Here is a 12845-nt window from a genome sequence, read left to right on the forward strand (position 1 = left end):
ATCGAGTATCACAAACTTGATTTCAACAAAAATTCACTTGGAACTCGAGTTCCACATGAGAAAGCCAAAAAGCCAATCTCTTCTTCTTCTTCCTTTGCTCCCCTCTGAAAAAAATCCACGAACCCTTCTCCCCTCTGGGAAAAAAATAAAAAAATAAAAAATAAAAATCTACGACAACCAAAGAAACAACAAAAATACAAATGCAAACACAAACAAGAGATCAAAGCTAAAACCACACGAAGCAAAAGATTAACCACAAACCCAGCGGCGAACCCACGAACTAGCGAACCCAGGCGATGAACCCAAGCAACAAAATCCACAGACTCAGGCAGTGAACCCACGAACCCAAGCGGCGAACCCACGACCCAAGCGGCGAAACCCACGAACCCAAGCTTGGATTGAACCTATGAATGTGTATGATTCCCTCAAGCGAAGGTTGTTTTCCCTCTATTCTCTCTTTTTTATTTGTGCAGAGCAAGAAATTGAGTCTCTAATACTTGAGTTCCACTGGAAATCGTCTCCTACACACTCGAGTTCCACTAGAAATCAATTCCTACAGACTCGATTTGCTACAGTGAACTCAAGTCTTTTAGAATCGAGATGTTACTTTCATAAATAGTTTGGAAACAATGCTAACTAACAAATTTTTTTGAAAAGGGGTGTTATTTTGAAAAAAATCTTTAAAAGTTGCGGTGGTGGGTAGTTTGGGTTTTGGGTTTGAGTTTGGGTTTGAATTTGAATTGCTCAGTAGTGGTGATGGGTGGTGCTATTGGGTTGCTCTACAGTGGCAGTGGGTGGTTGAGAGAGAGATAGGAAGAGAGACTAAAATTAGAGAGAAAAGAGAGAGAGAGTCATTTTTTATATATTATTTTATTATGTAGTTATATTATTTTAATGAGTTATATGTAAAAATAAAAACCGAGATGTTGGGTATATTAATATAAAGTGAGTTGGTATAATAAATAAAGACAGGTTTTTAGATGGTAAAATACCAACTTTTATACCATCTCCAATGCTGGTGCACCTATCACAATTCATTATATAAGAATAGGATCATAGGATTAAAAATTCATCTAAAGTAAAACCTGTCATAGGGCATGATTCTGTTTGAACATATTGTATGACTGATTATTTTAATGCTGGTAGTATAATATTTGGATAATGCCTTGTCCATGTGCACGGTCATTTTTATTACAATTATTAAACATAAACCTTATTATGAGTATCAAGTTCGGGACAATCACAAAAGAAATTCAAGGAACGATATTGTAGGCATTCATTTGAGGATTCTCTTCTCACATCATCTTGTTCATTAGCTCTGAGCGAGGTGTTCGATGTCATTTGGATAAGCATCGGCTGGGGACTGAGCTCTATATGCTCTTCCCCCATAAACCACATATCCGACTTCAGTTTGATGAACTGCATCCCAAAATGAATATTGGCTCCTGTTACCACATGCAGTTCCAAAAGGAATGCATTCGGCCTGTGGCTGCGGATTTGTTAACACTTCACAACAAGGAACATTTGTAACCATGGAACCTGGTACATAATTTGTTATAGTGGTTAAATGATTAAATTCAACATTTCCAAATAGTTTAAACTTTTCTTTTTTAGATAATCGGTTATTTATTATGATATTAGAGTAGGTGGTTCTGAGTTTAAACTCAATTTTCCCTCTATCTCCCATTTAAAAAGAAAATCTCACATGTTGGTTAAATGATTAAATTCACTCATTTGTAACAACTTAAAATTTTAGAACAATCAATAATATAATAGTAGGGAAAGAGATAAAAAGAATCTTACCTTCAGATGAAGAGCTGCTAAGTGAGATTTCAGTAGTGTTTATGTAGATAAATTTAGCATTTGTTAGATTATTATTGAAGTTATTCACCAATGTGACAACCTTATCATTGAAAAGTGCGACCGCATTGTCGATGTTGTCCACACATGAAGAATTATTGCGGCACATAGTGAGTCCAACTGGAGTATGCCCTAAAAAACCCAGCCCATAAAGGGCTATTTTCAATGCACCAAGCTTATGCAAAGTCTAGCATCAAACAAAAAAAACAAAAAAAAGGGAAAACCATGTTCACTATCAATTTTAAGAGAAAAACAACCGTGTTTTGATTGAACCAAAAAACGAAAAATAAATAAAGAAAAGTTGTGCTAACCAATAATTGTTGAGAGAGTTGTTGAACGAGAACAGTAGCGTATTGCTTTTGGTTATATATGCGGCTTGTAGGATAGAACTGTGGCAAGAAGTAATTATTTAGGTAGTCATTAGAACCTATTGCAACAGAGTATATGCATTTGTTTAGATAAGCTGTGGCCAGTGACTCATTATTTCCAAGCAGATTCTTGATGTTTGAGACTGTAACTTGGTGATTTAGCAACTGCCTATCCAAGCTTATCCGATCACCCTGCAATATGATGCACCGAATTATATTAACTTGATGGTGCCTTTTCATTCTCGATTACAATAATGAAAGCTGGAGGATATTTAAACCCTGAACATTTCCAATAAAAATACTAAGATGTGTTAGTTTTGAACTACAAACCTCCCGTCTACAGTTTAGTGTATTAAAAATTCTTACACGAAGTTTTAAAGGCTAACACTACCCCAGTTAACCTGCTTGCTGTCTATACATACAATTTATGGCTCTCAATTTGTACTCTTCCATATTTGGCGTCCATAATAGGCACAGGAGAGAACTTAATTTAACATTTTCCTTATTGACTAATCACCTGTTGTTGTCCAGTTTCCTCGCGAATACCTGCTGCACCAGATGCATAATTGACCCCTTTGAGTATTTCTTGACCTCTAGCAGTAGCGAAAGGTGGGATGGAATTGTTAAAACCCAGATGTTCAGCTGCAAGGAGAAAAACGCTCTCTTTATTTTGATGGAAAATCTTATATAAAGATAGTTTTCTGTATTTTTCAGTGTTTGGTAGTATTAGAAAAAATGAGTTAAGGAAAAACTCTATCTCAATTCTCACAGCAAGCTACCACTGCATACTTTTAGTGCGATGGTTACTCCACAAGTATAAATGCTTGTAGGGTGTGGAGGCAAGGACTAGAGTTCAAGTCTCTAAGAATGAATTTTACACATATATACACTTAGATTAGACGAGAATAAAATTTCTATCTTCTATAAAAAATTTAAAAAAAAAAAAAAAAATTCTCATATCAAGCTCAATAAGAGAAGTTGGAAACTTGTTTTTCAATTCATTTAAGATTGTTACAAAACATAAAAAATAATAATAAAATAAAAAATTTAAAAATGAGAGATTTTATGGAAAACACTTTTTGAAAAATGACTCATTTTTGTCTAAACAAACTAAGTGAATGTTGAAAAGCATGTTAAGTAGTCAAGTCTACAAGGTTGTTATTAACAAGAGACGCGCACACAGGTCGGGTAAGTTGTATTAGGAAACATATACATGAGATTAAATATTATAAATCTAAATATGTGTGAGAGTAAGGGGTTGAAAGGGGAATGATGGTAGGAGTTCTTGTCTTAGCACCCAGAGAGGAGCAATTCAATCGATAGCCCCAACAAGGCCCGCATGGTGCACAAGGTATTACTCATTGCTATTACATAGCGTGGAGTTGATAAGTCCACACCGAAGACCCATTTTTTCGTTCAAAAAAAAAAGTTGAAAGGGGATGTTTTCCCTTGGCCCCACCAAAACTCTCTCAATATACTTTTTTTTTTTCCTTTAGTTTTCTCTTTCTTTTCCTTTTTTTTTTTTTTTTTTTGATAAGACAATTTTTTTAAAATGTGTTGTTGTGGGGAGGGACAAAGAAGCAAAAGTTTTAATGCAAAAGAAAAACTGCAAACAAAAGAAAAACATATTGTTACCTACAAATTAAAGTGTTATATGAGTATAAATCATTTATGTAATAACTTATTATTTTTCATAAAAATTTGTAAATAGTTATGTAACAAAATTCATAAATTGATATTGTTTCATGTTAAATCTAAAATTTTAGGTGCAAAAATGGTTACTATACGGTTTTAAATTGTTATAGTTTGACTATTTTATCATTTTAACAAAATCAATATAAATTGTAGTTGATTTTTATTTAACTTCTAGAAATCATTATACAAGATTTATAGTTGAAATTTTGAATATGGAAAAATTATAACACAACTTAATTAGATTAAATAAAAGACGAAAAAAAAAACCCTAACAAATAAATTCAATTTAATATATTTTATCTTAAGGATTTTTTAATATTAAAATACCACTTTCGTATCCACCAGAGTGGTACTTTATTGTACATATTGGTCTTAAGTATTACACATATTATGTTTGTACGATGTGGTTATCCATAATGTGTACAAAACTATGTATATGTGCATGTAGGAAGACATATGTATGTAAATTATAAATTTTGCCCCCGTAAAATTAAATCTTTGCTTAGCCACTACTGTCATGTTATTAAAAAATTAAATGATTTGGTATTTTACTATCATATTTAAAAATAATAATAATAATAATGAAATAGATTCTCTCCATTTCAAATAATTTGAGAGTATTTTGTGCCATTTTTAAACATGTAACTAATATTTAGTCAATTAAGGCCTAGAGTCTTGTAAGTTGTAACTCAACTAATATTTTCTATTATTTCCAATGGAGATGTCCAGAGTTTAAAACTCTACTTCCTTTTTGTTGTAACTACTTAATTATTAAAAAAAATTGTAAATTAAGTGGGTTTAGCTAGATATCTTCTATATAAAAATAAAAATAAAATAAGAAAGAAAGAAAGAAAAAGTGGGAGTAGATATAGATAGCTCTTGGAATCAAAATCAAATTTTCCAATTTAAATACTTCAAAATTGCCCAAAAGAAACAAATTATGAAAAATGTAACGTGTATAAAATTTTAGAGAAAGAGGTAAATGCTGACCAATGATATCGACAAGATTGCGACCATTGGTAAACCTTCCGGTGGGTCCCTCAGGGAAATCAATCCCGTATGGTTGATAATTAGCTTTTGCCATTGTCACAAGGTTGTTGTTGTTCCCATTATCAGACAAGGAGTCCCCAAAAATGAAGAAACAAGGCACTTGTTGCGTTCCATCAACACAATGCTGCAAGTTCAAAACCAGCAACAATACAACAAGCAGAAGCAACAATATTTTCTTCATTTGACATGCCATTGAAAACCAAGACGAGTAAAGGACTTCGATTGAGATAATGAGATGAAATGAAAGAATTACAATAGAACTATGTATAAACCCACCACAGCTTCTAGTCGAGAAGGTAATAATGGAAGTAAATGCTTCTCACTAATGAATTTGTTAGGATGGACACTGGTTTTTTTAGATAGATGGTAGGAAGAGAGAGATATCCTGATTCAAAGTTCAAACCACAAGCATATATAGAACATTTGAAACGATGCAATTGTTACTCAGGTATATTATTTGTTCCTATCGCTGTGTATCTTTAGCACGATGTCACTTTATAAGTATAAGTATTTGTGGAGTGTGGGAGGCAAAGATCGGGGTTCAATTCTCCAAGAGTGAGCTTCACACACATATACATATAGATTAGGCTAGAGTAAAATTCTATCTTGTATAAAAATATATATATATATATGTACGGCACCGAGACCCTAGGCCCATACAGACCCCGGGCCCTGCCCAATTGTACAGTGCGGTGATCCCAGGCCCATACAGGCCCTGGGCCTTGTCCCGTACTGGCTTTGGCCACAGGCCCAGCCGAAAGGTCCAGTCGTCCTACGCCATTCCCGGGGATTCATAAATAACAAACAGGTGTAGGGTATTAAGTTCCAAGGTGGGCTCGGTCAAACGTTCCCGGTCATGAACATGAGTCATTCCCGGGAAAATGTGGTATGTACGGGAGACGGTGCTGCCGAGCATTATCGGTCCAGATGGAATCAAGTTCCAAGATCATAAATGCAGCACCGCCCTCTCACCTAAACATCCACTTAAATCAAATGATATTGGACCTTCAATGGCACAAACGGTGGCTGTAATCATGATCTTCCCACTAACCTTGGCTATAAATAGAAGAAAGATGGGAGAAGAAAGGGGATTTTTTTGGGAGAGAAAAGAGTGAAAGAGTGAACATCAAACTGGGCGTTGCTTTGAGTCTCTGCCGAGAACGACCCATAGTAGGAAATCTTCAAGCCCACTACAAATAGATTGTGAGCCCATAATAATCCAAGGCCCATAGGCCTCGTACTTGGTTCTTACAATTGGCGCCCACCGTGGGGCTCTCCTACAAAGCTGTAGTTCGACTGGGACTCAAACGACGAGGATGTCTGAGGAGCGTGCACCAAGCGGCTCCATGGGATCTTCTCGGGGGTCAACATGGAGGGAGAGAAGGCAAAAAAGGCGGGAAGATAGGGAGCACTCAAGAAGGGAGGAAGGGTCCGGACAAGGAGAAGGATCGGCTCAGACACACTGGACGGTTTCGGACGTCTCGGCGCATCGGCGGCATGACGAAAGGGACCGAGAGCTGGAACGGTTACGCAGACTGGTAATGGACCTAGAGCTGGAAGCAAGGGTTCGGCGAGATGAAAGGAATCGCAACTCCCAGCAAAGGAGAAGCCAGGGTGAGGCCTCCAGCCGGTCTAATACGCATCGGTCCCGAGACCGGTCGCGCTCCCAAGAGTCGCAACGGCAATCACGGGAACCACGCAATCGACGGAACCGCTCACGGTCGCACGGTTATGATCACCAAGGATCAGAATCACCGGAAGAACGTCTACACCACAATGCCTCCATGGACGCAATGAGCCGGGCTCTACGGATGGCTGCCCGGTCACCGTTTTCCGATGAAATTGAACGGGCCCCTATGCCGAGCAGATTCACACGACCACCATTCAATTCGTATGAGGGAAGGACAGACCCTGTGGAGCATGTTAGCCATTACATCCACATGATGTCTTTGCATGCGCACAACGATGCATTAATGTGTAAGGTTTTTCCCTCTAGTCTCGGTTCCACGGCACTAAGATGGTTCAATGGTTTGCGGAAGGGCTCCATACACAGCTTTGCCGAGCTGATTCAGGAATTCGGCAGCAGGTTCGTGACATGTAGCCGGGTGCAACAGCCGGTTGACGCACTACTTTCCATGAAGATGAGGATTGGGGAAACCCTTCGGAGTTATGCCAGCCGATACTGGGAACTCTATAACGAGATTGGTGGAGGAAATGAGAAAATTGCGGCAAGCACCTTCAGAATGGGGCTCCCTGAGGATTCTGAATTACGGGAGTCACTGACGAGAAGACCCCCCGAGGACATGAGGCAACTGATGAGACGCATAGAGGAGTACAAACGCCTGGAAGATGACCGGTTGCAAAGCAGGGGGAAAGCTCCGTTAGTGGGGAGATCTCGGCAAAACGTTTTGCCGGCAAAACCGAAACGAGACTTCAGAATGCAGGGACCAGAGGGGCAGATCGACGGGGTCAATGTGGTGTTTAAAGAGCCAGTTCACAAGATCCTGGAACGGATCAAAGACGAGCCATTCTTCAGGTGGCCGAACAAAATGGGGGGCGACCCATCTCGGAGGAACCAAAACTTATACTGCACCTATCACAGAGACAAGGGGCACACGACTGAACAGTGCCGGGTATTAAAAGATCATCTCGGACAGCTAGCAAGGGCCGGGTACTTAAAAGAGTTTGTAACAGATTCCGTTAACCGAGAAACCGGGCAGGGATCCCAACAGAAAAGGAATCCCCTTCCACCACCCCTGGGGGTAATCGAAGTCATCCATGCCGCACCAAGAAGGGCAGCAGCGGCTAAAAGGATACTGACAGTAGCCTGCGCGGAAGGAGAATCATCCAAAAAGAAGAAAAAAGGTGGACGGCCGACCATCTCGTTCGGAGAAAATGATTTCGAGGGGACGGTCCAACCCCACGACGATGCTTTGGTGGTGACAGCCCGGATAGGCGGATTCCTGGTGAAGAGGGTGATGATTGATCAAGGAAGCGGAGCCGACGTCATGTACCCGGATCTCTTTGAAGGGCTAGGGTTAAAGACCCAGGATTTGGCGAAGTATGACACGCCGTTGGTCTCGTTTGATGGGAGGGTTGTAATTCCCGAGGGGCAGATCTCTCTCCCAGTGAACATGGAAAGCAAGACAGTTATAGTTACATTTATAGTGGTCCGATCATTCGCACCATACACCGCAATCCTGGGAAGGCCGTGGATTCACGCAATGGGGGCTGTCCCGTCCACCCTTCACGTAAAAATGAAATTTCCAACCGAGAATGGAGTTGCCGTGGTAAGGGGGAATCAGCAGGTGGCAAGGCAGTGCCTAGTCGCCGCGGTCCGGTGGGAGAACGAACAGCTCGGTCGAACTGAGGAGAACGAGAAAGAAAATTCATAGCAATTACAGAAACCCCAGGGGGAAGCTGGGGCGGACGTTGCCGAGGAGGTGCTGAAGGTAAGGATTCTCCCAGATGCTGACAAGTATTTCCAGATAGGTACAAGCATGAACGACCGGGAAAGGGTAGATATGTTGCTGTTCTTATTGCAAAACGTGGACGTTTTTGCGTGGAGCCCGTATGAAGTGCCCGGCGTAGATCCCGAGTTCATTGTCCACAGACTCAACGTGGATCCGTTATTCCCCCCAAAGAAGCAGTAACCGAGAAGAGCGTCGAGGGAACACGTCGAGGCAGTAAACCTGGAGGTACAGCGGCTGAAGGATGCCGGAGCCATAAAGGAGATATTCTTCCCGAAGTGGTTGGCAAACACTGTCGTGGTAAAGAAGAAGAACGGGAAATGGAGAGTTTGTGTGGATTTCACAGACTTGAACAAAGCATGTCCCAAGGACCCATTCCCGATGCCCAAGATTGACCAGCTAGTAGATGCAACGTACGGGCATCCGAGGATGAGCTTCCTGGATGCCTTCCAGGGCTACCACCAAATTGCCTTGGCACCCGAAGACCGAGAAAAGACTGCATTTATCTCCCCGAATGCGAATTATCACTACGAGGTCATGCCGTTCGGACTAAAGAACGCCGGGGCTACGTATCAGAGAATGATGACGAGAATGTTCCGAGAAAAAATTGGATGCACGGTTGAAGTTTATATCGATGATATGGTGGTGAAAAGCAGAATTGAGTCGCAGCACACCGAAGATCTCCGGGGAGTGTTTGAGATACTACGTCGGTATAAATTGCGCTTGAATGCCGAAAAGTGCACTTTCGGAGTGGGGGCTGGTAAGTTCCTGGGGTATCTGATCTCTACTCGGGGTATAGAAGCCAACCCCGACCAGATAGAAGCCGTGAACCGCCTCAAACCACCAAGCAATCCCAAAGAGGTGCAAGTGCTCACTGGAATGCTAGCGGCCCTGAACAGATTCATCTCCAAGTCTGCCGACCGTTGCCGGCCTTTTTATCAGCTTCTGAAAAAGTGGAAGGGGTTTCTATGGGACGAGAGCTGCGATGAAGCCTTTCGAGGGCTAAAGGAATATTTGGCAAATGCGCCGAGGTTGACGGCCCCGGATCCCGGAGAGGATCTGTTTATGTACCTCGCTGTCACCGACCATGCGGTAAGTGCTGTGTTGCTGAGGGACCGGGGAGTGCAGATGCCGGTGTATTACGTGAGCAAAACCTTGGTCGATGCCGAGACAAGGTACCTGCCTCTCGAGAAGTTAGTTTTGGCTCTGGTGCACGCCACGAGAAAGTTGCCACATTACTTCCAGGCACACACAGTGTTCGTCCTCACCGAGTATCCATTGCAGTCACTATTGAAGAGATCAGACTTCACAGGGCGGATTGCCAAGTGGGGGACTCGGTTGGGATCGTTTGACATAAGATACCGGCCTAGAAGCTCGGTGAAGGGACAGGTTCTGGCTGACTTCATCGCAGAGTTTACACCCAAGGATGAAGGCAAAATAATCTGTAGTACGGAGATTCGCCCATGGAGGTTATTTGTGGACGGTGCATCGAATGCTATGGGGGCCGGGGCTGGTATTGTCATTGTCACCCCGGAGGGTATACGACTGGAACACTCCCTCAGACTGGGGTTCAAAGCCTCGAACAACGAAGCCGAATACGAAGCCATGTTGGCCGGATTGAGGGCAGTATTACATCTGGGCGCAAAGGACATAGAGATCTACTCTGATTCTCGACTGGTGGTTTGTCAGATCACTGGGGACTTCGAAGCTCGGGACCCCAGAATGAAAGCTTATCTCGGCGCGGCAAAGCAGATTATCAGCCAGTTTGGAACGGTAAAGATATCCCAGGTAGCCCGGTCACAAAACAAGCACGCTGACTCTCTTGCCACGTTAGCCTCATCGGCTACCGAGGATACGCCAAGGCTCATCACGGTAGAACTTGTAAAGGAGCCAAGCATCCAGGTGAAGAATGTTCCCGACCAAGCCGGAGTAGAGATTGCGCAGGTGGCAGTAGCTGGTCCAAGTTGGATGAGCCCGATCATAGACTTCCTTGCCGAGGATAAAGTTCCGGAGAATGAGGCCGAGGCCAACAAGATTCGGCGAATGGCTCCCAGATACTGGCTGTCTTCAGACCGAAAATTGTACCGAAGATCCTTTGCAGGCCCTTACCTCTTATGCCTACATCCAGACAGGGTCAAAGAGCTCCTGACCGAGCTGCATGAGGGAGTGTGCGGCGGGCATGCCGGGGGACGATCTTTGGCACACCGAGCAATGACACAGGGGTTTTGGTGGCCACAGATGCAGAAGGATGCCGCCGAATACGTACGAAGTTGCGAACAATGTCAAAAGCACGCCCCAATGATCCATCAACCTGCAGGACAGCTAAATCCTGTCAGCAGCCCGTGGCCATTTGCACAATGGGGGCTTGACATCCTTGGGCCTTTCCCCCGGGCAACGGGGAACCGCCGTTTTGTATTGGTGGCTGTAGATTACTTCACAAAGTGGGCTGAAGCAGAGGCCTTGGCTAATATCCGGGATTCCGACGTGAAAAAATTTGTATGGAAAAACATAGTTACACGGTTTGGGGTGCCGAATTCGCTGGTATCAGACAATGGGCTGCAGTTCGACAGCAATGCTTTCCGGAGCTTTTGTAGTAAGCTTGGCATCAAAAACAAGTATTCAACCCCGGCATACCCACAAAGCAACGGCCAAGCTGAAGCGGTAAACAAGACTATCTTGAACGGGCTCAAAAGAAGGTTGGACGGAGCAAAGGGAAGATGGGCGGAAGAGCTACCCAGTGTATTATGGGCGTACCGCACGACCCCTAGGAGATCCACGGGTGAAACCCCGTTCTCCCTGACATACGGCTCGGAAGCAGTCATACCAACCGAGGTGAGCTTATGCAGTGCACGGGTCGCCGGGTTTGACCCCGTACAGAACGCCGACCTGATGATGGAGCGTTTGGATTGGCTAGAAGAATGCAGGGAGGCTGCGACCATACGTCTTGCCGAGTATCAACAGAAGCTGGCCCAAAGGTACAACCGAAATGTAAAGAGCAGGGAGTTCATTGCCGGGGAACTAGTATTAAGAAGGGTAGTGGGAAACATGCGGGACTTGACTGCAGGGAAGCTCGCTCAGAGTTGGGAAGGACCATACAGAGTCACAGCTATTGCGGGTGCAGGGGCCTACTACTTGGAAGACCTTGACGAGAGGCCACTCCCCCGACCATGGAACGCCAACAACTTGAAGAAGTTCTACGCATAATCATCGGTGTAAGCCATTACTTGTATCCCATTGAAATTAAGAGCATGATGAATCCTTTTGTATAAGCTATTTTTCATTCCTTAGCCGTACGCCGGAAGAATCACCATCAAATCTCAAAGGACAGAAGCCTGACTCTCGGTTCGATCACTATCGCCGAGCAGGCGGAAACCTACAAATAATAATCTAAGGACAGAAACCTGATCCTCGGCTCGATCACTATCGCCGAGCAGATGGAAGGACCCTGACATCACTATCGCCGAGCAGGTGGAAACCTACAGATAAGTCTCTAAGGACAGAAGCCTGACCCTCGGTTCGATCACTATCGCCGAGCAGGCGGAAACCTACAAATAATAATCTAAGGACAGAAACCTGATCCTCGGCTCGGTCACTATCGCCGAGCAGGTGGAAACCTACAGATAAGTCTCTAAAGGACAGAAGCCTGACCCTCGGTTCGATCACTATCGCCGAGCAGGCGGAAACCTACAAATAATAATCTAAGGACAGAAACCTGATCCTCGGCTCGATCACTATCGCCGAGCAGGTGGAAACCTACAGATAAGTCTCTAAGGACAGAAGCCTGACCCTCGGTTCGATCACTATCGCCGAGCAGGCGGAAACCTGCAAATAATAATCTAAGGACAGAAACCTGATCCTCGGCTCGATCACTATCGCCGAGCAGGTGGAAACCTACAAATAATTCTCTAAGACAAAAACCTGACCCTCGGCTCGATCACTATCGCCGAGCAGGTGGAAACCTACAGATAAGTCTCTAAGGACAGAAGCCTGACCCTCGGTTCGATCACTATCGCCGAGCAGGCGGAAACCTACAAATAATAATCTAAGGACAGAAACCTGATCCTCGGCTCGATCACTATCGCCGAGCAGGTGGAAACCTACAGATAAGTCTCTAAGGACAGAAGCCTGACCCTCGGTTCGATCACTATCGCCGAGCAGGCGGAAACCTACAAATAATAATCTAAGGACAGAAACCTGATCCTCGGCTCGATCACTATCGCCGAGCAGGTGGAAACCTACAGATAAGTCTCTAAGGACAGAAGCCTGACCCTCGGTTCGATCACTATCGCCGAGCAGGCGGAAACCTACAAATAATAATCTAAGGATAGAAACCTGATCCTCGGCTCGATCACTATCGCCGAGCAGGTGGAAACCTACAAATAATTCTCTAAGTACAAAAACC

At 43.6% G+C, this 12845-nt stretch overlaps 1 protein-coding gene across 1 annotated transcript; it reads right to left on the reverse strand.

The window, feature by feature from the left end:
* Positions 1–1074: 1074 nt before the first annotated feature.
* LOC115969029 (GDSL esterase/lipase At1g29670-like) lies at positions 1075–5544 on the reverse strand. Its single transcript, XM_031088587.1, has 5 exons — positions 4914–5544; positions 2746–2870; positions 2172–2420; positions 1804–2047; positions 1075–1539 (listed from the first exon to the last, which is right to left on the reverse strand). Exons 1-5 carry the CDS (start codon positions 5164–5166, stop codon positions 1313–1315), a joined length of 1098 nt encoding a protein of 365 aa, XP_030944447.1. The 5' UTR covers positions 5167–5544; the 3' UTR covers positions 1075–1312.
* Between the last annotated feature and the right edge of the window lie 7301 nt (positions 5545–12845).

The sequence above is a fragment of the Quercus lobata genome, chromosome 11, assembly GCF_001633185.2.
Source record: "Quercus lobata isolate SW786 chromosome 11, ValleyOak3.0 Primary Assembly, whole genome shotgun sequence".
NCBI lineage: Eukaryota > Viridiplantae > Streptophyta > Magnoliopsida > Fagales > Fagaceae > Quercus > Quercus lobata.